A 25,497-nucleotide genomic window follows, 5' to 3' on the forward strand; every position below is an offset into this window, starting at 1 on the left:
ATAAGAAGCATTTCACTTCTTTTGAAAAAATTTAGATGGGAAGACAATATTCTATTCTGTTACACTGAAATATTTTGGGGATTTAATTCTGATAGGTCAGTCAGCATCGTAATGTATGTGGGTACCCTGGAGTCAGTAAAAACAGAGAGGTGATCTGTTTAGGGCCAAATTGAATGAAATGTGGGAGGGAGTCCTGAGCTCTATCAACACCTGTTATTTTCCCATTTTAAAAAACCCCATGGAAATTTGTCTGAGGAAGCTAAGCCTTCCCCACCTGCTGTTTCCACAAGAAAAATCTTTTTCTCTCAGCTGCCCAGAGAGGTAGTCTAAAACAGGCACCTTTTTGTTACCTGGACCAAAGGCTAAATGAGAAGTGAATGTCCATAAGTATGCCACTTACATGTAAAGAAAGCAGAAGTGGGGCAGTGAGAATTAAATCCTCCCTCTTACTGTGCTGCATGCCAGTGCTTAAAGTGTTTTTATCTTTGCTCAATTTGCTTCTAGTGTCTGAGCTAGGTAGGGGTGCCAACCTGCAGGTGGAACCTGGGAATACCCCTGAATTACAGCTCATCTCTAGACCCAAAGATCAGTTCCCCTGGAGAAAACAGAAGCTTTGGAGGATAGACTCTCTGGCATTGTAACCACTAAGGTCCCTGTCCTCCCCAAACTCCATCTCCAAATCTTGCCCAATCTGGATTCAGCAACCCTATCCCCCCAACCCACCCCCGATCCCCCAACAGTGGTGACGGGGAACCGGCAGCTCTAGAGCTGGGTTGTTAATATTTTTCAGCTACAAAGTACAGCAAAGTAAGGCATAGTAACAAGTAAAGTTTAGGCCCCCTCACTCATCTGTGTTTATAAACAGGCTTACTGCTTTCTGCTATCCTTATATCCCAACAGGAAGATTATTTATAGTTGCATATGATTTGTTCTCACCGTTTGCTTACTTGGTTTGTCAAACACCTTCCTGTGTCTGATCTGGAAGTGAGACTTTTAATTTGCCTGTAAAATGAGGGCATTTGCTTTTATCTGCTGAAAATCTGGCCGGCAAGATCCCATGGGTGAGAGGTATGACCCTTAGGAATTCCATCTCATTTGGCTGAGCAGGGGGAAAGTTCGAGGCAGAAAAATTTGTTTACTATTGTAACAAATGAAAATTAAAAACAGAACAGAATAACTAAAACAAATAGTTTCAGTAACTGATTTAAGAAAAACCAATCCAAGTTTTTCTTTTTTAGAAATCAGATGTTTTACACATTCCTAGTAGTGTCCTCATTAAAATCTTAATCACATATTTAAATACAAAAAGGCATTTTGATTTCAGTCGGATTTAAGGTTGCTTCTCGTTCTCTGGATTTCATCCATATTCTGCTTTCGTTTTTGGTAAGTTGGGAAAGACTGGGCTGTTCAACTCCATAATGTAAGATTAATGGAATGCACCCACTCAATGCAAACTGGGAGAGCAGGATCAGTTCATTTGTCCTTGGAGCCACAGGTATCGCAATCAGGCTGTGGGCAAATGGTGCGAACTATAAGCCCCTTGTGGTAGCACTGGAAAGATTCAAAGCAGGATTTCCTTTTATGTGATTCTGTATGTGTGTGTGTGTGTGTGAGAGAGAGAGAGAGAGAGAGAGAGTCTCCTTTTATATGTACTTCCTGCAGTATTAGTCTACCACAATTTTTATCCTATTCATCCTCCAAAGAGTCTAGGGCAACTTAAATGGTTTTTCCCTTTCCCACTGTTATTAGGTTGAAGGAGAATGGGACTCATTGGTCTACAATTAGTCAGTTAGCTTCATGGATGAGCAGGAATTTAAACCTGGGGCTTCCTGCTCCTATTCGAGCACTAGTATTGCAACCTAATGCTATAGATGAAATCATTAATATTCCCAACCGTAAAGAGGTACATTTGTTCAGATGCTTTTTGTAGGGTTTCAAAATCAGCTTTTGTATCATAGGAAGGACAGGCTATAAAAATAAAGTTATTAAAATTATTCACATGGCAAAGACCGATTCCACACTCAGGATTTGGCCCAGGTTGCGGGGCTAATGCCCACTTCCAGATGATGTTGGCGCTGGCTGGGGCCTGGCCCGATTCAGAAACTCCATTATCCTAGGTCCAATGGGCCTATGTTAGGACAGGCCCATGTGGCAGGGGAAGAGTCAAGCCATTCAGGCTCATCTCCTCCCCTGACTACAGCATCCTGGGAGGGACAAAAAATGCCCCAGGCAGCTCTTCAGCTCTGCGCAGCACTGTGGAGTCACCTGGTGCATTTTTTTCATTTTTAAGAAGGTGGGAGTTTCTTAAAAATGAAAAATAAAATTCCCCATGGTGCATGGCAGAGCCTCTCCATCTCAGCTGCTTCATCTGAAGGCACAAATCTGAGGCGGATTGGATCTAACATGGAAAATGCTCCCCGTCTGGACCCGGCAAGAGGCAGGGCAAACTGACCTGTCACAAACACCCAGCTGTAGAGTTTTCTTGCTCTATGTAAACTCACACATTTGAAACAAGCTACTGAAACTGTGAAGTGCAAGAGGCAAGCCTGAGTATTTTCCCATTTTGTTGCAGAACAGTCTTCTGGATTCAATCTGGATTTTGAAGTTTCTGGAATCTATGGACACGTTATGCTGGATGGTGTCCTCCCCCCTCTTAGTGAGATCACCTGTGCCTTCTGGATGAAATCCACTGATACTACTAATTATGGGACTCCAATTTCTTATGCGGTGGAAAATGGAAGTGACAATGCATTTCTACTTACAGATTACAATGGGTATATGATTTAGCAACAGTATAGTCTTTAATGCTAGACCAGTTTCTGTATTATCATGGGTCTCTTTATTCTCCATACAGGTAGTCAGGCTTTCTAACAAAACCTTGATTCTTTCAGAAGTGAATAAGGGCTTCTCTACTCATGTTAACTGTTAGTGCAATTTCAAGTAAAGCACTACGGGGATGGGAGTTTCACACAGTGAATTTCCTTCTGTTAGTGAGTTGTATCTTACACCCTAGGGCACAGGCTGGATCCTCTCTTGCATTCTGGATTCTACCCATACCAGCCTGACCTTTCTCAAGAGTCAGACTAAATGGTACAAGGTTGGCTCATTAACCATAAACAAGCCTAATAACTGGATACTCTCATATCTTCTGGAGTTAAACCACTTGCTACGCTGTCAGGCAGAGCCATCCTTCTCTTTGTCTGTTCATTTTCTGTGCCAGCCTGAGCTCTCATAGCTCTCTCCCTGTGACACAAAACTCCCTCTGCCCCAACCCTGAAGCAGACCTGAGCCAAACTAACTCCTGCGCTTCCCTCCAACATTCCATTGCTCCAACATTCTGAAAGGTGATTGGATGCTGGAGCAGCACTCCCATAGGCTCACCTGTGTGTCTGTTCTCCTCTTCAAGGGCAGGACAGTCTCCCATCCATCACAGTAGCCCTCCTGTTTTTGCAGCTTTGGGGAATCTGTCAGCTTCTTCCACATGGCTGTACAATTTGGAATGCTGAGCTTCTCCACAGGAAGCAGTTTGTAAATGTCCTATTCAGCCCTGTGCATATGTAGAAAAAAGATTCTTACTTAAACCCACTTCAGGTATATACATATAATTCCGTCTGTCTCTTTATTGCAGTTGGGTCCTTTATGTGAATGGAAAGGAGAGTATTACAGATTGCCCTTCTGTCAATGATGGCAACTGGCACCACATTGCTGTCACCTGGACCAGCACTGACGGGGCTTGGAGAGTGTATATTGATGGAAAGCTATCAGATGGAGGCCGTGGTTTATCTGTCGGAACACAAATCCCTGGTACTGCCCTGCTTTTGTATTTACTCTGTTCTGCTTCACTTACGTGAGGTATTCCCTCTGAAATGTTTTGTATTTTCCATTTCTGGTATGGAAGGTGGGGGCCACTTCTGCTGGTTCTTTTGTTTGTTTTCCTTTTGGTTTTTCACTTTTGCGAGAAGATGCAACAAACAGACAGTTGTGTGTATATATTTCAAATTATTGTTTTCTTTCTTTTTTAATTGTTAACCGAAACGCTTGGTGAGGCCTGATCCATATAGTAGAACGGACATTGTTGCCCCATGGCATAGCCACATGCCACTCCGATAATATGTGAACTGAACTGTCCTGATGTCTTTTGCTCATCCACAGGTTGGGTGTGGCTGTTCTCCTCTCACCCCAAAACACTGTTGACCCATCAACTGAAATTACAGTTTATTTATTTGTTTTAACTAAATGAAGGCCACTCCATCTGCATAGTTCCCTGTCTTCAGCCATGAAGCTCTGTCCTGCTTCTTCAGCAGTCTACCTGGTTGGATGAAGTTCCAAATAGAATAGTGATTATATGAATGTTCCATAATTCAGGTCCAGAGCTTGCTGGCTTATTCATATCCTGCTTTTCTGTAGGCGGAGGTGCTTTAGTGCTTGGACAAGAACAAGACCAAAGAGGAGAAGGGTTCAATCCTGCTGAGTCTTTTGTTGGCTCAATCAGCCAGCTTAATATTTGGGATTATGTTCTATCTCTACAACAGGTAAGTATAGAGCATCTAATTTAGTTTTCTGAAAGTTTATTGGAAGGCCAAGCTAAAGGAACCTTCCATCTTCCCAACATGATCCCTTCTTTTATCTCTGTGTGTCTTTCTGAAATCAGCTGATGCCAATTAAAATTGTTCCTGTTATTTCTCACAGTGATGTATTAGCTGAAGATGTTTTGCTTATTCATATAAGCATCCTTATTCTCTAGCCACAGCATTCTATTCCCTCTACTCAGAAGTAAACTTTCTTCAGCAAAAGGTCTCCTACTCCGTGCAATGTTCTTTGTTCTTAGACTAATTAATGACTTCCTGTTCTTTTCTAACGCATAAATCAGTGATAAATTATCAGTTCTTGTTCCTTTGGGAGAGCAATGTAATTTCACGGGAACAATCCTAACGACTGAACAAGCAACCGGAGCACAATTCATGTCCTTTTTAAATTGGTGCCCTCTGAGATATTACTAGCCTCTGAAACATTGTGGTAAAAATAAGAAAGGTTCTATGTTTGCTTGGAGTTGTTTGTTCACTTACTTTGTTGTCAGGCTGTTGAAGCTGGGCCAGCATCAGCATCAGTCCGTTGAAACTGGGGCAGAGTTTCTGGTGGAACCTACTGCTGCTGGCTCACCCAAGCCCCATCACCTGTCTGTACCTGTGCTCAAAGTCATTGAGGAAGGACATGTGGGTGGTGCACAATGGTAGCACTCCAGGTAGCAATAGCAACTGAGCATGGATGGTGGGAGGGCTTGGAAGCATGAGAAGGATACACAGGAAGGTGAAAGGCAGGCGAGGGTGAAGGTGGAAAGGAGGGCACGTGGGGGCCCCTGGGCACTGTCTGCCCAGGGGCCCCCAAGACCTGGAAGTTCCCACATGTCAAAGTTTTGGTATTGTTTTGTCTTTCACACCTGACTTGTTATGATTTTGTTTTTATTTATTTAAAACAAAATTGCAGTTCCAGGCTGTACTGTGTGGACAGAAGGCACTGTTGAGGTTTCTCAGGGCAATGTTAAAATTGTTCTCCCTTACTTGTTGTTATTTAGTACCCTCCTGGGTCCTGGCATTCATGAATCAACTGCAAATTATCAGGTTTTCTTATGGATTGTGTAGGGCTTAAGCATTCCTGTGTGTTTTCAATGTTTTGCATTGTATTACTGATTATTAGATCTGTCTATTTCTTTTTACTGCAAGGTGAAATCACTGGCTGTTTCTTGTCCAGAGGAATTGCAAAAAGGCAATGTATTGGCCTGGCCAGATTTCCTTCCCGGGGTTGTTGGAAGAGTGAAGATAGATCCCAAGAGCATGTTCTGTGCTGGTTAGAACTCTAATTTCTTATAAATGCGAGGGTTTTTCAAATTAGTTTTGGGAAAAAATATGAGGTTCATTATAGACTTATTAGAAATTTCTTGGAAAGAGGTATTTTGAGATTCTTAGCCAGATAAGACAACTTGATTTCCCAATCATTTTTGACGTTTAAAACACGATGGATAACCAGTTGGGTAATAATTTTGAATTGCACCTTTTGGCATTGCAATTTCTTCATTCCTCATAAACTGACTGTGCACTACAGACAATGCTCTAATTTATTTTTACTGTGCACAGAGGTGGCAGATGCAGCAACAGGGGAGAAGTTTCTTATAAGTAGAAAATTCCAAAAATCATTGGAATTTTTTTGTTTATTGGAACCTCCCTAAAAGATGCAAGATGTCTGATGCAATGGCCCCCTGCATATTGGCTTTGCATAGATAATTGGATTAGTTAATGCTGAAACATTTAGTTTTCATTCTTCAGATTCCACTGTTGTGTAATAAATGTTCATTGGCACCTTGAGCGAAATATTTATGGTTTCCTGTATTGAGATGTTGAAAGAATGAAGGCTAAAATGGGGTCAGATGGGAGAACTCTCCAGTCATTCATTGGAAACAGAAATTTAAAACACTTTTGGCTCCTTGCGCTGTTATCTTGTACTTGTCAGACAATCATGTTGACTGTGTGTGTTAACACAGAGAATGACCGTTGCATTTATTTAAGTGAGCTTAGAAACCTTACACACGTTTCCCAAGTAATTAACAAAAATTTAGAAAATTAGAAAAGATGCTATACAAACAAAAAAAAGATATAAAATACAATACAAGATAAAAGCACTACTTGACAAACTGGCATTGTGTTCTGCGTCTTTCCCATTCTTTAAAGCTGTCAGTCTGATCATTTGATAAATCTCTCAGCCCTTGGAGCTGTTACCTAGTCCCAGTGTCTCACAAACACAATTCTGTGACAAGATGTAGCTGTGATAAGATGTAGGACAATATATTATTAGGAACTTTAAGCAAAAAAACCTTAGTGGCAATGGAAGAATAAGATACCAAACAAACTTTCATTGCATTAAAACAAGATTGCCAGTAGTTTTTAGCTTGTGCAGAGGCACACTTGTTCACATAATATTTATACAGTACCAAAAATTTGACTGATTATGTTGAAGCCTCAGGAATTGAGATTTTTGGTTTGGAAACGTTTGTAACTAAATCACACTTCCAGTGTGACACACACACACTGCTGTCCCTGGTATCATCTAAAACGGAGCTAATGAAGTATAAAAGCCTTACTCACCAAAAGAGTAAAGAATGGTGTAGTAGCAATGAGGTAAAATGTAGCTACTAAGTATATATAGAAATGAAATTCACGCTACATGGATGGGAGTAATTAGACTGTTTTGTTTTTGATGTTGTATATCTCTATTTACTTGTGCTGTTTCCAGTGTGTGTGTGTCTGTGCATGTTTCTTTTTTCCTCTTACAGATTGCCAACCCTTAGAAGGTTTCATTCCTCACCTGAGGACTTCATCAAGTGAATTAAAGCCGGGGTCAAAAGTCTCCCTCTTTTGTGACTCTGGTTTCTACATAGTAGGGAATTCTGTCCAGCAGTGTCTAAATTTAGGACAGTGGACACAACCTCTTCCACGATGTGAAAGTAAGTGCTCTTGATAATTTTCAGAACAATCCTAAGTAAAGTTTCACTCTTTTAATGCCATTGAAATAAACAGAGTTAGAAATGTGTAGCTAGTCTTAGGTTATCACCATTTGATTTCAGAATCTATAACACGAAATGTACTAGCCCACGGTTTGAGTCAACTGTGACATATGAGGAGCCTAAAAGAGGGGGGGAAATTGTAGCTCTTTTCCTACTTCTAAATGCTTTCTTCTAGAGGATATTCAGCTCAACCAAACAACACCCCATAGTTCCACGTATTCCACCCTGAGCTCTTTAAAGAACAGAGGGTTTTTATTGACAGAAACATAGGTAAAATAAACATGCTGCATGTGCAATAATGTCTAATTTAGATTGCTTCTCAGAACTAAGCACAGCAGCGTTTATCCAATTATCCATGCATGGAAAACCTAGAGTTTTCTCTTCCTTCTTGCTGTTTCTTCCAATTCCCAGAAAGGTCATTTATGGGATCCATGCAGCCCATGCAGGTTGGTGGGCTGAAATGAGGAGGATGGCCCTTCCCACCACCACCAAGAGTTAAAACTCAAGCTACATTTTTGCATGATTGTTTTAAAGCTTGTTGTCACCCTGAGCTGACCAGTGAAGGATCGGGTATAAATAAAAAAGTATTCTTATTATTGTGTCAAAATAAGATTAAGAAAATACATCTCATACATTTATGTATATGTTTTCTGGACGCAGGGATAAGTTGTGGAGTGCCTCCGCATTTAGAAAATGGCTTTTATTCTGCCGAGGACTTCTTTGCTGGAAGCACTGTTTCTTACCACTGCAACAGTGGGTATTACTTGTTGGGGGACTCCAGGATGCTCTGTACAGACAGTGGCAGCTGGAATGGTGGTTCGCTCTCTTGCCTTGGTGAGTTTTGACTGCATCATTACTTTTGCAGGCCAAAGACCCTGCTCAGTTTTCTGTGACAAAAGTCCTGCTGGCCCCCGAAATAAAGTAAGTGGGCTCACGAATTCTGTGCTGAGAGTGTATCTCATGTGCGTTAGGAAAAAAGCTTTTTTTCTAGCGCACATGAGATACACTCTCAGCACAGAATTATATGATAGCGAAGAGTGGGGGGCCTAGGCACATGCCATAGGAGGTGGTCTCCAAAAAGTAAAAAAAAAATTACATATTGGTTGGAGCCATGATCTACAGATCCCACTCAGCTACACTTTATAATGAGTTCAGACTTTGTATATAGAGTGTATTGTTATAATTCTGACCAATGAAGAAGACCCAGTAGGGTCGAAACGCATTTGGTCTTATGTGCAGTTAGTTCTGTATAGTTTTTATGTAGTTTTTATTCTGTTTTTAAATTGTGCACCACAATAAATAAATACTGTTTTTATAATATTTTATTGTACAGCTCAACTTCTGAGTTCCCACTTGTAAAGGTTGGGTTGTGTTCCTTTTTCGGCTTTGGTTTTACCCGAAATAAAATAAGCCTGCTTAAGTTAGAATATAGCTTGGAATAAATAGAGAGCGGGAGAGTTAAGTGTCCTTGCGGCTTTTCAAGCACTAGGGGAATTGTTTGTTTTCTTTTCAAGAGCAGAAGTACATGCCACACCACAAACTGCACTTGAAAGTTCCTTCAGCTGTGTGGCACAAGAAACTGCTTGTTTTTATTTATTGATTTTTATTTATTGATTGCATTTCTTTTCTACCTTTTCTTGCAAGGAATTCAGGGCAGTGTACCCAGTTCCTTTTCTCCATTTAATCTCACAACAACCCTATGAGGGGGTTCCTTCAATGAGTTGGATCTAGACAAAATTTTCCAGTGGCAGAATGAAACTTTCTTCTTTCTGTGTTCCCACTGTAGCTCCCTGATCTCTGTGAAATGCTGCTCTTGGTGGAGAGGGGACCCTGGGGAATTACTTGAGGGCTGTCTGCAGTAGGAAGGGAGACTCAGGAGAAATTAGTAGTTTTTGTGCTGGACCCAGTCTGATGTTTACTGGCATATATTTTTGCATGTCACTGTGCCATCAATCAAGCCATTCATCATGGATAGTTTTCAGGGTATCGCTTGCAACAGCAAGAACGTACATTTAAGTTTTTGTCATCATTCTGCATCTGTTTCATCCAGTGGTTTCTAAAAACTCCTAATAGCCTTATAAAGCAACAGAGTGTGCAAAACTGAGAAGAATGTGAGCCTTGCCTATTCTACGTGCACTGTTTTTGAATTGGCCTGATGGTGTGAACGTAGCTATATTTGTACCAAACAACAGAATCAGATTAAGAGGTTTGGGGATGGTAATAACTTGGAAACTGCCAGGGGTAATGTTATTTATCTGGTGCCATCAAGCACTTTACAGAATACCATTAGCAAAATACAGTCCAAGTTCCAGGAATCTTTCAGTATAAATTCCATGGTGGAAGCAGGAGAGAGAAACAACAGAGGAATGGGAGGAACAGAGAGAAGAGTAATAAGGTTTGAATTAAACCAAGGACAGATTTTCCAGCAATGCAAACAGAGTCACACTGCTCTCAGCCTATTGATGTCAGCAAGCTTAGAATGGTGTCATTCTTGTCAGGACTGCATTGTTGGTCAACTTGGTTTCTAGTGAAGATAAGTACTGTAAGGGGTTAGATACAGAAGAGGTGTTTGGGGGCTGAGGATTTGTAGAAAGCTAATTCCAGGCATAAAAAGCAGCAAGTGAGAATAAGGAAGATACATTAAGGAGACCTTCAAGCATCGTAGAGTAAGAAAATCTGAGGAACGGCTCTCACAAGTCAAGGATATATTAGGATTGGAATGTTGAAAATTAGAAACCATATTAATGACAAACAATGCTCTGAAGACGGCTGTTTTGTTTGCAGATGTCGATGAATGTGCTGTTGGTTCTGACTGTGATGAACACGCTTCCTGCTTGAACACAAATGGGTCCTACATATGTACCTGTGTCCATCCTTATACAGGAGATGGCAAGAAATGTGCAGGTAAAGGGCAAGCCAGCTGGGGTGGTAAAAGAGGCTGGCCAGGCAAGTACGAGGTGAACACTAAAAAATGCTGTTTGAGCAGTTGTTCATTTCCTCTTGAAATAGCCCACTGACAAGGGTAAGTTATCCACCTCACAAAATGAACTGCAAAACGTCCATTGTTTTGAAAGGGCCTGGGGTAGACCCTTTGTTGCTTTTTCCCAGGCAGCTAGCTGGCAGTGCCTTCAAAAATATGTTGATAACCATTTCTGAAAAAGCAGCAGTAAAGTTATGAGTCTCTATAACTAAACTAATTTATAATTCTGAAACAAAACCTGATTTTTTTTCTTTTTAAAAAAAATGACTAATGCTGTGAATATTGTGATTTTATTGTTCACATGAATATAATCAAGACTCGTTTAAGTAGGAAACACTATTTCCATTTTTGTACCTTCATTCCATGGAAGAGAGCTGCAACGTATATTCAGAGGCAGATTGTTTAAAAAAAAAAACATTCCTTAAGATTATTTTTCTTGTTTTTTTTCATACCACACATATTGTAAACAGTTTGAGTTATTTCCATGGCCCAATGAGAGAAAGTGGCTAATCTGTGACAAGAATTTGTGTTTCTAGACTCCTATCCAGTTGCACGACAGATTAAACAACATGGCACACTTGTCATATATGAATGAGAAAAAAATTGACAGCCGAAGAAGCCGTTTTTGTCCAATTTTGTCCAAAGTGGCCCAAATCTAGTATTGATCTCTGTAAAGAAAATGTGGTTGAAAATATTCTTTTTAAATGCGTTACAAGTAAATTTCTGCACTTTGGGTACTGGTCCTTTCCCCGTCCTAAGTAACCTGCTTAACAGGTTCAACACTTCTACGTCTGTTGAAGTCAGTGGGTTTCTTGGGACTGCACGGTAAATGTTACATGATTTGTTTTCATATTTAATTACATCAGTGATAATCAAACTGCAGCCCTCCAGATGTCCATGGACTACAATTCCCATAAGTCCCTGCCAGCAAATGCTGGCAGGGGCTCATGGGAAATGTAGTCCATGGACATCTGGAGGGCTGCAGTTTGACTACTCCTGAATTACATGAACAACACCTGATGTCAGCAAACTCTGTTTCACTTTATGTCTGATTCCAAAGAACCAGTGAAATGCAAACGTCTAGAAGACCCAGAAAATGGTCAGGCACATGGTGACATCTACCAAGTAGGTAGTGAAGTCAGTTTCTCATGTGATGAGGGCTACCAGCTAAAAGGACTGGACAAAGTCACATGTCTGGAGACCGGGGTATGGAGTCACCAGATCCCATACTGTGAAGGTATTGTTTTCTGAATGTTTATTGTAATAAGTTGTTAGATATATAAAGCATTCAAGAAATGTAGGCAATGAGAATCTATCCGGTTGGGTTCCCTGAAACACTTCCACAAAGTTTTATAGCTTGTACAGCTCCTTCCATAGATAATTATGTGAACTGTACTTTGATGATGGGAGGGTTTGTTTATGACATATTAACCAAACCACAGTCCTCAGAATTTTCTGAGTGAAGTAATGAAAGTCAGAACTGTTTGGTTCTAGAACGTGGGTCCTGACGTCTCTTCATGGGCTGGCTGTTTTTTATGGGTCTGATTTAAAATACTGGTGCTTACCTTTAAAGCTCTTCATGACCTGACTTCTGTCAGGAATTTTGGAGTGATCTTAGATGGCTCCCTTACAATGGAAGCTCAGGTTAATTAGTTTAATTGTGATTTTATAATATGATATCTACAAAACATGTGTTGTGAACCACCCCAAGCCTACTTGTGGGGAGGGTGCAGTCTATAAAACCAATGAAAAAAATTAATTAACCATTAAGCAAAATAAGCACATGCTTAAGGCACTAACAGAAGGGGGCACCAGAGTTCCTCCCTGTCATTCCCTTAACTCTTTCACTACCACTTAGCTTTAGGTGAATTATTTGTAACTGACCATATCTGCAACGTTTGACATTAATCTGCATTGTTTAAAAAATAGTTTTCTTTGACAAACTGAGCACTTACTGAGTCTTAATGTTTTAAAGGGGCAGACCGAGGGGCACCAATGTTGGGCTGTTTTGAGGGCATCAGTTGGCCTTTATCTGGCCCTGCTTGAGTTACCATCTCTTTGAATACAAACCTATGAATCAGTTGTACTTCTCGCTAAAGGCAATGCTAGCTCTCAAGAATCCCAAGTCATAAAGGCTGGGGTTTCTCTGTTGCTGCTCCATTACCATGGAATAACCTTCCGAAAGGAGAAAGGCAGGCAACTATCCCTGAGACCTCCTGACGAGGCTTTAAAACAGAGCTATTTAACAAAGCTTATGAGGTACCCTGAAGGCTATGAGTGTGGGCTCTGGCTTATCTGTTTTCATTAGGTGTTTTAATAATAGAGTTTGATTATTTTAATAGCAGATTTATTTTTGTTTGTTAATGTATTGTTGCTAGCCTGTTAAGCCGTGGGTCCTGACCATGTCAGGAGAAAACAAGCTATATGATATAAAAAACATAAATAAATAATAATTCTGTTTTTCCCCCCACATGACATTCTTCAAGCTGTTTCCTGTGGTACCCCAGTTATTCCCAAAAATGGTGCCGTTGATGGCTCAAATTTTACGTATGGTAGCAAAGTAACATACAGGTAGGAGGAATATTGCATCTGCAGCTTTTTTTTACCTGGGGAGCCAAATATATCAATATTAATAAGAAGATATTAGAATTTAAATGTGCTTGGTAGAAATTACTAGAAGAAGTCTATTTCTGGAAGATAAATTATTGATTTTGTAAGTTTTACAAATCTCAGACATGTTGGGGAATTCTGAGGTTGGAAAGGTCCTTTTTTCTTCATTTATTTTGGGTAAGACTTTGGGCAGAACCTCAAAATAACTGCATGTTGGAATGCCTTCAGAGGAAATTTTGTAGCTACCAATCAATTTTGTTTTTTAAAACTCTTTATTATTTACTTTGAAATTGTTAATGAATGCTGGTCCCCTCTGGAATGCAAGGATTGAACCAACTATCTCCTGTAACCAAAGATTTATTAGCATAGAAATGTACACAATACCGTAATCGGTCATTGCAATTGTTTGGACATCACATTAACAGTGCGGACCCCCTAAAACTTAATTTTACAGTACTGGCCACATGGAGAGCCAGCTGTCTGTATCCTCAGGCCATACTGTAAGCAAATCTCAGACATCCATGGGAATGGGGCAGGACCCTGACGAAAACCTCAGCTTTACCACATGGTGAAAACCATACAGTTAGAAACTGCAAAAAGTTTGACTTAGTTTTCAGTTTGACCTGTACTTTTCAGGAGAACTTCTGGAAAGCTGAGGTTAAACAACTGGGAAGGAGCTGGGGAAGAGCTTTGTTCTTGTACATATTTATAGTCTCTTTCATGTCTAAATACAGGTGTGATCAAGGATACAATTTGTTAGGCGAAGAAGAAACAGTTTGCCTTGCCAACGGAGCATGGAATCATTCATCTCCATTGTGTGAATTAGTAAAATGTCCTCTCCCACCGGAAATAAACAACGGAATATATGTAATGAGTGATCTAACGTACCTTTCTAATGTATCATACACATGTGACACCGGTTATAGGTAAGAGAAAAACCAACATGCTGATTGTCTCCAGTAAATATGGCCTTTTCAAAACTTCATTTGCCTTCCAGGTTTTCGTTGTTGCTGTTGTAGACCATACTGTCAATGCAATCATTACACAATGACATGTTTGCCTTATTTTTTCCCCCATCAGTTTTCCATCTGGTCACATTCACAATGTGGATTAGTTTCCTGCTTTCCCCCCTTGCTTTCTCAAGAAGGCTGAGAAATCCCCTTATGAGTACATTCCCCGCCCACCTCACTAAACCTGAGAGTCGTATCTAGTGTACATGTATCCCCCTTATTGATTGCCTATTTTCCTGGGTGTGAGCATTCTCTCTGGCTCTCCCCAAAATTTTTGCATTCCTTTACTTGACCTGCATCAGATACACTGCTCACCCCAGCTTGTTTCCTTCAATTGCATGGTTTTAGGCTAGCTGCACTTGATACAAAAAAGTATTTGAAAATGGTACCCAGGGACATGCTAGAATTTGCTCATAAGCATGAATGAATGGTAAGGAAAGCAGTGATTGGCTGCTGGTGTTGGGCCTGTCAATGGGACTGACTATTTTTATTATTGGTTGGCATACCTGAGGGACCACTTAACTGACTATATTCCCCGAAGAGCACTCCATTCTGCCTGCATGAACAGGCTAGTGATCCCTGGCCCAAATGACATGTGCTTGGCCTCGACTAGGGCCTTTTCAGTCCTGGCCCTGACCTGGTGGAATGAGCTCCCCGAAGAGCTAGGGGCCCTACAGGAACTGCTACAGTTCCAACGGGCCTGCAGAACGGAACTCTTCCACCAGGCATTTGATAGGGGCCAGTGAGTGAACAGAATGCCATCAGTGGGGCCCTCCTCCATGAGTATCTTGAGAATTCATTCTGCAATGGAAAAGAAGTGCAGCAAATCTGTTTATATCTTAGAGTCCACTGAGGGCTTAACTGTCTCATAATTCTTGCACAAAATTAACAAAAACAAATCTGGAAATTTGCAGTGGTACGATGGGAAAAGAAAGCATGCATTTTGACTGTGATTGCAGGAGTCTCGTGTACCCATTGACTAATGCCTGTGATGTCACTTGTAATACAGGGCATTGGCCTTCTTCCTCCCATGCTGTTTTGAATTTAAATTTGGTTTGAAGATATTCTGTATTCTTAAATTAACCTTTTCAGACTTTTTGACACTGAGCATCTGCACTGTAATCGAGTGGAGTGCTACAGAGGGGAAAGCTGCAGATTAGAATTACCATATTTAAAAAAAAATGCAAACAGTATTTTGAAACAATGAATGCTCACTATTGTATAGGGAGCAGTCATTTGTCTGAAATTTTCCTCAAGTTGTTGTCTCTCACAGGAAATAGGTGAACACTGGAGTGAGCATTCACTGTTTTAGAATACCGTTTGCATTTTTAAAAATATGGTAATTCTGATCTGTAGCTCTGCCCTCTGCAGCACCAGAGCACCCAAACCCTGCTTTTAAAATCCAGAGAACTGGATTCCAGTTCTCTGCACCTCTGTATTTCCTTTCAGCGGGTCTATTCACCAACCCAGCAGTCACAACAGCTTGTAAGAAGCTACTACTGTGAAAAGATATAGGTTTAAATAGCATTTGAAAGACCACTATGTGCATTGCTTATTTACCTATTGCAAGTCTTCTTTTTTGTGCAATATAGAAAAGAGTCTTCTAACCACTGGATACTTTACTTGTCGAACCTTTGCCGATTAAACACTGCCAACATGCAATTTTGAGCTGATTTCTTATGAAAGTTAGACTTTGTCAAGGAAAGTAATGAGAAAGGATCTTAGTGAACAAAACCTTTTATTCTTGCTTCCCCCATCGTCCTTTTATTAGCCTACACGGAGTTTCCGTACTCGTGTGTGAAGATTCAGCTAACTGGAGCAGTTTACCTCCAGAATGTGAAATTGTTTCATGTGGTCTTCCTCCTGTAATTAAAGATGCAAGTTTTAGTGGAAGCAACTTCACTTTTGGAAACAACATCACTTATACGTGTAAGGAAGGGTATGTAATGGAGTGCTACTAACATTGGCTGGATCATGCCCTAAAGTAAAATTCAACATTTAGCACCAAAGGGGGTTGTTTTGGTGTTCCAGGTATTGCAACTGTTTTTGTTTAATGTAGGTATCAGTCAGATAAAATCTAAGTTAAGGGATGAAGAGGAAGATTGAGAGATTTGCAGGTCACTGCAAGAATAGCTATAGGTGGTGAAAATATTGGCAGATCAGCACTTCTGTTGTGAAAAACAAACCTGCTTATTACTGTACCCAGGAAATTTCAGGATGAAATACCATGTTTCAGTTTTACAGTAGACTGTATATCATTTTTCACAAGGTTAAAGAAAATGTAGGTTGTATAAAATGTTAGCTATATTAATAGTGTTTATTGAGATAGTTGTATTGGAAGTAACCCTTTTTTAATGAGTGAAATGTTGTTTCTAAGACAAGGTTTTATTCAAAGAATGTATAGCATGAAAAAAATCTGAGGACTTTGATTTCAGTTTTGCATTGGAAAAACAGACATTTTAGAGAACAATAAAATATTTTTTTTTTCTTTTAGGATAAATGAAATATTAAAATATATAGGGTGCTGGGTTTTTCAACTTTCTCTCAGTTTAGTATTTGGGTATATTTATTTTATTTATTTAAAATGTTTCTATGTTCCCTTCCATCGAGCTCAGGGTCCCCAACAGCCCCAAAATTTGCAGTTTTGCTTTTAGAAACCTACGGAATGTATACTTTTAAATTCCATATACATGGCATTTAATACAATTTTATATGCTAACTAAATGATACAAGATGCATATTATGTTGTTAAAGCAACAAAATAGAGTTAGGTTTGATAGGAAAATAAAAATTGCATATATTTCAGTTTGATAGGAAAATAAAAATTGCATATATTTCAGTTTTTCCCCAAATGTCTGCTCTTTTCCAGTTTTGGAATTTCTGGAAATTGTACATCTCTAAATAAATGCCCCCACCTACCCTGTTAACAGTCTAATGCTGTGTTCTGTTCCAATATCTAGCTATACACTAATTGGCCCTGAAACTGTTGAATGTTTGTCAACTGGCAAATGGAACCTGAATCACCAACAATGTGTAGCTGTTTCCTGTGATGAGCCACCGTCCGTGGACCATGCTTTCCCACAGAGTGGCCACCGGCTCTTCGGGGATATCGCTTACTACTACTGCTCTGATGGATACAGCTTAGCCGGCAATTCTCAGTTACTTTGCAATGCCCGGGGGCAGTGGGTGCCCCCCGCCGAGAAAGACGTTCCAGAATGTATAGCCGACTTCTGTGAGAGACCATTGTCTGTATCCTACAGCATCTTGGAATCCCCTAACAAGGCCAGATATGCAGCTGGGTCAGTAGTGAGCTTCAAGTGTATGGAAGGCTTTGTATTAAACACTTCTGCCAAGATAGAATGCACTCGGGGCGGCCAGTGGAACCCTTCCCCACTGACCATCCAGTGCATTCCTGTTCGCTGCGGAGACCCACCAACCATTAAAAACGGCTATGCGAGTGGCTCAAACTACAGTTTTGGGGCAATCGTGGCTTACAGCTGCCATACGGGATACTATATCAAAGGGCAAAAGAAGAGGACGTGTGAAGCCACAGGAACCTGGAGTGGTACTTTACCGACATGTCATCCGGTGTCCTGTGGAGAGCCGCCCAAGCTTGCAAACGGGTTTGCTGAGGTACTGCTGGGACCATCCATAAACTATGCTACACTAAGAACATCAGCACTGCAGGGTCCAGTAAGCTGGTGGGGGGGGGAATTAAAGTCTGAACATTTGATGGTGATAATGATGAAGAAGCCTAATTAGCAGAATCAAAATCAACTTCCTCTGAAGAGGGGTATATATCTTTTAAGCGTGATGCTCATGAACCCAGAAAATATTTCACTTACCGTATTTGCCGGCGTATAAGACGACTGGGCGTATAAGACGACATTTCCACTCAAAATATAGAGTTTGTTACATTACATTACAGTACTATGGGCCACTATGGGCAGCTACGTCTATCCCAACTGAAGTGCACCCGGCGTATAGGACGACCCACCCCCACTTGGAGGCATGTTTTTCAGGGGGGGAAAGTAGTCTTATACGCCAGCAAATACTGTATTTGAATTTATTTTACTGTACAAGACTGTGGTATGGTAAAATAGTGGTCCCAAGAGAGACATCTGATATTCTTTGACTTTGCGTTCATTGTCCGTAAAGATGCTGTCAGAACCATTAATTATGCCATTATATGCACACACACACACACACACATCCCCATTAAGATGTCATATTGTTGGTAAAATTATCTCAGTATTGGACTTTTATGCTTCTATTCTATACCCCTCAAAGAGCTTTATGCTCCGCCACCACCAACCGGCTACTGGTCCCCGGCCCTAAAGAAGCACATCTAGCCTCAACCAGGGCCAGAGCCTTCTCTGTCCTGGCCCCCACCTGGCGGAATGAGATCCCAGAGGAGATCGGGGCCCTGATGGAGCTAAAACAGTTTCACAGGGCCTGCAAAAGGGGGCTCTTCCACCAGGCATCTGGTTGAGGTTCACCAAAACTAACATGTTCTACTGATCCCAAGCCTCCCTCCCTTCCCAGAAATCAATTTATGCAGTCTGGCCCTGGACCTGTTTGCACTGTTATAATCCACTACCTCTGTTATAGTTATTAATGTTAATATTATTGCTGTTGTTGTAGTTATTTCTATGTTATAGAAAAACTAAGCTCCATGTATTGTTTTCTATGTTCCATGGAAACGGACCTGATCCTCAGGGGAGAGCGGTATATAAAATAAATAAATAATTCAAGCCCTGTAGAATTGGCTATTGAGCTAACACATTCCATAGAGTCTAGGGAGAAACCCTGGGTTTGTGCAGGATCCTCAAATGTTATGTGGGGGAGGATATCTGCAATTGCAACCAAAGCCTTAAAAGTTACTGTGCTGTTGAAAAAGTCCAGCTGTTGGCCGGGATTGTGATATTTTTATTTTGAACGATAACGTCTGCTCTGTTCTTTGTCAGGGCCCAACCAGACGTGTCTTTGGGAGTGAAGTGCACTATCGGTGCAATGCTGGCTTCCGGCTAATTGGAAGCCCCACCTATGTTTGCCAGCCCAACCGCCACTGGCACAGCGAAACACCTCCTTCCTGCGTCCTTCTCAGCTGCGGGAAACCACCTCCGCTCCAGCATGGATTCAGCAAGGGTGAAAGTTTTGAGGTGGGAGCCAGGGTCGATTTCTTCTGTGATGAAGGCTATGAGCTGAAGGGGGATGCTGCCTGGGTCTGTCAAAGGTCTGGGAGCTGGAACAAAACTCAGGACCCAAAGTGCATCCAAACAACATGTTCAGAACCGCCACTGGTTGAGAACCAGCTTGTTCTGAAAGAGCTGGTCGGTCAAATCGGGGTTGTGGAGTTTTCGTGCAAAGAGGGCTATGTTTTACGCGGTGCTTCTGTGCTGAAATGTTTGTCCTCCCAGCAATGGAATTATTCCTTCCCAGTCTGCAAAATGGTACTGTGCCCTAGACCTCCTTATATTCCTTTTGGAGATGCCGTGGTGTCTTCTCTTCACTTCGGCAGCATGGTGAGTTACACGTGTATGGATGGGTTTTTGCTCAAAGCAAGTTCTTCCATCAGCTGCCAAGCAGATGGCACATGGACCTCTCCTCTGCCAGAATGCATCCCAGTAGAGTGCCCACAGCCAGAAGAAATACCAAATGGCATTCTAGATGTTCAGGGCCTTACCTACCTCAGCACGGCACTCTATAACTGTAAGCCAGGCTTTGAACTTGTGGGAAACATGACCATTCTTTGTGGAGAAGATGGCCATTGGCTTGGAGGGAAACCAGCTTGCAAGCCCATTGAGTGCTCCAAGCCTACAGAGATTCGGAACGGCCGCTATTTGTATGGAGACCTACACTACAAACAGACAGTTACTTACGTGTGTGACCGAGGATTCCAGCTTGAAGGACCAAATGTCCTGAGTTGCCTGGAAACAGGGGAATGGGATACAGAAGCTCCATCCTGCAGAGCGATCAGCTGTGAACCCCCACAGCCTATCGATAATGGGTTCGTAGAAGGTGCCGATTACAGCTACGGTGCCATGGTGATGTACAGCTGTATCCCAGGGTTCCAGCTTTTTGGCCTTGCCATGCAGACCTGTGAAGAATCCGGATGGTCTAGTGTTAGCCCCGTATGCCTGCCAACAGACTGTGGCCTTCCTCCTCATATAGACTTTGGGGGATATGAAACAATTACTAGTGGAGAGAAACTTTATAGCCAGGAAGGAATGCCAGAAGAAGGCTTTCCGACTCCTGGCCCACCTCTTTTTCCCCAAGTCCTTGACAATCAGAAAGATATTCAGAGTTCCTCAAAGACTATCAATGCTTTGCCATTGACAGGCTATTTGTATGGGACCACGGTGTTGTATGGTTGCTATTCTGGCTACGAACTCTCGGGAAATCCCACACTGACTTGCCAAGAGAATGGGACTTGGAATGGCACCGCTCCAAAATGCTTTTCTATCCAGTGCGAACTGCTCTCAGCACCAGAAAATGGCTTTGTTCATTTTACAGAGAACACCCTTGGGAGTGCAGCTCAGTATACCTGTAAATCAGGGTACAGGCTGAATGGCTCTGGCACAAGGCTTTGTATATCCAGCAGGCAGTGGACCGATTCAGCACCCACCTGCGAGGTGATATCATGCACAAAGCCCAGCAGGCCCATAAATGGTACGGTAAAGGGTGAGGCCTACTATTATGGGAGTGCAGTCCAGTATGAGTGTGATCCTGGGTTTCAGTTAAATGGTCCAGGCAAGAGAACATGTCAGGCAGATCAAAGTTGGGATGGGCACGATCCAGTCTGCACCCCCATTTCCTGCGGCCGACCCCCCGAAGTGGAGAACGGCCAAGTGAGCGGAGAAGCATATACATTCCAAAAATATGTCGAGTACCACTGTAATGAAGGTTTCTTTCTCAAAGGGGATAGGAAAAGAGTCTGCCTTGCCGACAGAAGTTGGAGTGGCAGCACTCCGGCGTGTGTAGCTGTTCAGTGCGATGTGCCCTTGCCAGTTCTTCACGGGCGGTTCAGTGGGTCAGAGTTTGGCTTTGGGAAGGAAGTGGAGTATCACTGCAATGAAGGGTATATATTGCACGGGGCATCCTTGCATGTTTGTCAAGCTGACGGCACCTGGGATGGGGAGGCTCCGTTCTGTGAGCCCATCAACTGCGGCCCTCCTGAGGACATCTCCCATGGTTTCTTGAATGGTTCAGTTTTCAGTTTCGGGGAGTTTGTACACTATGTTTGCTTCCCTGGTTATGAGTTGCAGGGGAACCCCGTGAGGCAGTGCATGTCTAGTGGGTTGTGGAGTGGAGAACCTGCCTCTTGCCAGCTTTGTGAATGCCCAGCACCGGCAATTCAGAACGGGGTTGTGAAAGGAAAAGACTTCAGCTGCGGGAGAAGGGTACAGGTTGAGTGCCTGGATGGCTTTAAACTGCTAGGGCCTTCCGAGATCACCTGTGAAGCTGCTGGCAGGTGGGGCTCTGGCATCCCACAGTGTGGGCAGATTTCCTGCGGCCCTCCACCCACAATCCCCAATGCTTTTTTCAACGGAAGCAGCTCTGTGGATCAGAATACCATCATTTATAACTGCAAAACGGGCTTTGTGATGCAAGGGAGTTCGGAATTGACTTGTACAGGAAAAGGTGTCTGGAGTAAGCCATATCCAAGCTGCACATTGCTGACCTGTGGACCACCGCCTTCTGTGCCTCATGCCGTCGCCCTTGGAGAGTCACAAGAGTACGGGAGTAAAGTCCAGTACAGGTAAGAGGAGCTTATATATCTCTTGGAAGGCCAAACTGGAAAGACAACCATGAGTGCATGTGTGTGTGTGTGTGTGTGTGTGTGTGTAGAATTTATATCATGAAAATGGCATGGGAGGTACAACTACCCCCAGCATCGTGTTATCTAGCTAATCTGTGTGCCTCCCTCTCCCATCTTATTTTAAAATACATATAAAGAGATTAGGGATGAGATTTTTCTCCAAGGATGTCTGATATCTCTAGGAGGTTCTCAGCTGCTTGAAATTCCTGCCTGATCTATGTTTAGAGCAGAATGAGACCTGACATAGTAAAGAAGACTTATTTTTATTTTTTGGTATCTATGATGTGCTTGTGAGAGCTGACAAAGATATGCCTTGTATGTTGCAGGTGTCTGGAGGGTTACGTGATGGAGACAGAACTGGATACATGCACCTGTCGGGAAGATGGACACTGGTTCCCTAATAGTATTTCCTGTTGCCCCAGAAAATGCTCCCTGCCTACAAATATAACAAATGTCATTATATCTGGCACTGAATTCACTGTGAATAAGAGCATCGTTTTGTCCTGTCGAGAAGGCTATCTTTTGACTGGGACAGGCATCTCCACATGTCAGGTAAGGATCTTTCTTCTGTCATTGTCTTGTGCTCATGTACATGAGCCTTCCTAAATCATCACTAAGGGCCTTGGTTTGCGCTATGTCATGACCCCACAATGCACATCCAGAAAGACATAGAAAATGACCATAGGCAATCCTTAGTAGAAAGTCCATAAAGAGGTTAAAATAAACCTAAGGCCCATTCTGCACACATTAGTTAATGCACTTTCAATGCACTTTAGAAGTAGATTTTCCTGTTCTGCACAGGAAAATCCAGCTGCAAAAGTATATTGGAAGTGTATTATCCTACACATGCAGAATGGGTCTAAGAGAGCAACAACAGGCAAATGATCACAACAGGCTATCATTGCTAAAGACAGGATACAAATGTAGGGTCAAGATACATATAGACTTCACCCCAACCCCTTCACCTGAGTGTTTTCGCACCAAAAGTCATTCTCACAGAAATCATTTTCATGGCCTAAAGTGAAAGCAACTCAGGATTTGACACCTGATTGCCAAACATTCTCCAAGTAATGAACCCAAACCAAGAGGAGTTCTGTAGGCTAAATAAATTTTCTAAAGTATTTATTCATTTGTTTTTTCTTTGTTATGATTTCACGGTTCGGCTACAAACATTCTCCAAGGACATTTATTCCCTTTCAGACACTACACAGGCCTTCTTAAGAGATAGCAAGCTATAAACAATGTACCAAGCAATCTAAGAATCCAAAAGACGGAGGGATGAGATGAAACAGTCACAGCATGGTAAAATACTAAGAGACCCCTAAGACCCCTATTGAAAGGGAGTCCTGTTGATTGATGGCATGGCACCAATGGGGCAACATAACACACTGGTTGTTGTTGGCAGATTAATTAACACAGTAATGGTGCACAACCTGATTAAAGAGCAGATAAAGGTTTATTTAGGAATTAATATGCTTGATAGTAACGAGGAGAGGCAAAGATAGATTCCTAACTACAACTCTAGCTGATAGAATAGGTTAGGCACTTCTGAGAAGAAGGGGGAAATCACCCTAAGAGTAACAATCTGGAATGACACCTTACAGGAGATAGATTCAGGTGGGAAGCCATGTTTGTCTGAAGCAACAGAACAAATTTGAGTCCAGTAGCACCTTAGAGCAACAAAATTTTTGTGTGTACACAAGAGCTTATATCTTGAAAAAAACTTTGTTGGTCTTAAGGATGCCACTGGACAGACATTTTTATTTCACTTAACAGCAGGTGCTGACCTCACTGTCAAATTTAATTGTCTTCTTGCTGCCCCCTGAAAGGTCATCTTCTCTTCTTTGTACACCAGACATTGTCTTTTCCACCAGTTATTTCACAGAATAATTCTGCTACACACATGAAAATTAGCACCTTTAAAAAATAATACATTTGGAAAGTACTCTGCAATCAATCTTCCTAATAGAACAACATGTGGATACTCTGGTTTTGGGACTTTTTTATTCTTTTCTGCAGAAGAAACAGTTCTGCAACCCCATCCCTTTGCAGACAGGGAGGTACCCCCATTCAAAAGAATAAAGGAGCAGTTTACATCAAATATGATCTTTGTGGACTCCATAACCTCATGCCTGTAGGAAGCCATGTGCTGGGTCCCTGGAGATCAAGACGTATGAGGAAAGGTTGGGGGAGCTTGGTCTTTTTAGCCTAGAGAGGAGATGACTGAGAGGGGATCTGATATTTAAAAGGTTGCCATGTAGAGTAGCGATCCCCAACCTGTGGGCCGCGGACCACATGTGGTCCTTCGACTAAGTGGAAGTAGGCCCCGAAGGACGCCTTCTCCCCCCCCCCCCGGCCCTTTACTTCATCCCCCCCCCCAGCCCTTTACAACACACTTCAGGTGTCATTGTCTCCCATCACTCCCAGATGGGACTATCTCGTTGCACAGAAACAAGCTCAGGGTTCTCATTGATATCATTGTCATGAGTTAAAATTTCCATGAAAATAAAATGTTCCTTATCTTCATTGTTGTGGCGTGTCTGTATCTTATTTTGAAGGGATGTTTAAACATTACCATAGCGATCAGAGAGCATTAGGGCAGTGGTTGAGAGTAGAGGAGTAAACTACCCCCCCCCCACCGGGCCTCAGTAAAAGGCGTTGAGTGGTCCCCGGTGAGTGGTCCCCGGTGATAAAAAGGTTGGGGACCACTGATGTAGAGGATAGAGCAGAGTTGTTCTCTCTTGCCCCAGAGGGAAGGACAAGAACCAATGGGATGAAATTAATTCAAAAAAAATCAGTCTAAACATCCGGAAGAAGTTCTTGACAGAGTGGTTTCTCAGTGGAACAGGCTTCTTTGGGAGGTGGTGGGTTCTCCATCTTTGGAAATTTTTAAACAGAGGCTGAATAGCCATCTGACAGAGAGGCTGATTCTGTGAAGGTTCAAGGGGGTGGCCGGTTAGTGTGGATGAGCGATAGGGTTGTGAGTGTCCTGCATAGTGCAGGAGGTTGGACTAGATGACCCATGAGGTCCCTTCCAACTCTACAATTCTACAATTCTATGTTGCAAATTATTTTTAAAACTCTTGCATATTTTAAAGGCAGCTTTCAGTGAACTCTGAAGCATTGCTGTTTTGAAAACAAAAGCTCTAGTTTGGCTGTGCCATCCATTAGCCTTAATACTTTTTTGATGTTTTAATGTAGCTTAAAGAATTCTCTTAACTGTTAGTTCTAAAGGAAGTCCCTTCCCTCCCTTTTTAGAACAACGGTAGCTGGATGCCATTATTGTCAAATGATATCTGTGCACTTGTGTCCTGTGGGAAGCCTGATCCTCCAGAACATGGAACAGTGATTGGCAACCGGTTTAAGTACAAGGATGCAGTACTTTATCAGTGCGGTTCTGGTTATGAGGTGGAGGTAAGTCAGCCCAGCCCTTTCTGTGTGACTGTTAATATGTAACACAGTGGATTTTGATCGGGAAGATATGATCTTTCTTGGGCTGGTTTCCTACATAATGATTTAT

At 42.0% G+C, this 25,497-nt stretch overlaps 1 protein-coding gene across 3 annotated transcripts in view; it reads left to right on the forward strand.

Moving 5' to 3' along the window:
- The window catches only part of SVEP1 (sushi, von Willebrand factor type A, EGF and pentraxin domain containing 1), a 168,047-nt gene that overhangs the window by 114,610 nt on the left and 27,940 nt on the right, over positions 1-25,497 (forward strand). For all 3 annotated transcript variants that reach the window (XM_077345283.1, XM_077345284.1, XM_077345282.1), the window contains 15 exons: positions 2,573-2,774; positions 3,629-3,804; positions 4,408-4,532; positions 5,721-5,844; positions 7,325-7,495; positions 8,216-8,389; positions 10,340-10,459; positions 11,596-11,772; positions 13,022-13,106; positions 13,880-14,071; positions 15,927-16,094; positions 17,116-17,788; positions 19,123-21,917; positions 22,304-22,529; positions 25,236-25,391. In XM_077345283.1, coding sequence (XP_077201398.1) covers positions 2,573-2,774; positions 3,629-3,804; positions 4,408-4,532; positions 5,721-5,844; positions 7,325-7,495; positions 8,216-8,389; positions 10,340-10,459; positions 11,596-11,772; positions 13,022-13,106; positions 13,880-14,071; positions 15,927-16,094; positions 17,116-17,788; positions 19,123-21,917; positions 22,304-22,529; positions 25,236-25,391 — 5,564 coding nt within the window. The remainder of the gene's footprint in view (positions 1-2,572; positions 2,775-3,628; positions 3,805-4,407; positions 4,533-5,720; positions 5,845-7,324; positions 7,496-8,215; positions 8,390-10,339; positions 10,460-11,595; positions 11,773-13,021; positions 13,107-13,879; positions 14,072-15,926; positions 16,095-17,115; positions 17,789-19,122; positions 21,918-22,303; positions 22,530-25,235; positions 25,392-25,497) is intronic.

The sequence above is a fragment of the Paroedura picta genome, chromosome 7 (genome assembly GCF_049243985.1).
Source record: "Paroedura picta isolate Pp20150507F chromosome 7, Ppicta_v3.0, whole genome shotgun sequence".
In the NCBI taxonomy this organism is placed as follows: domain Eukaryota; kingdom Metazoa; phylum Chordata; class Lepidosauria; order Squamata; family Gekkonidae; genus Paroedura; species Paroedura picta.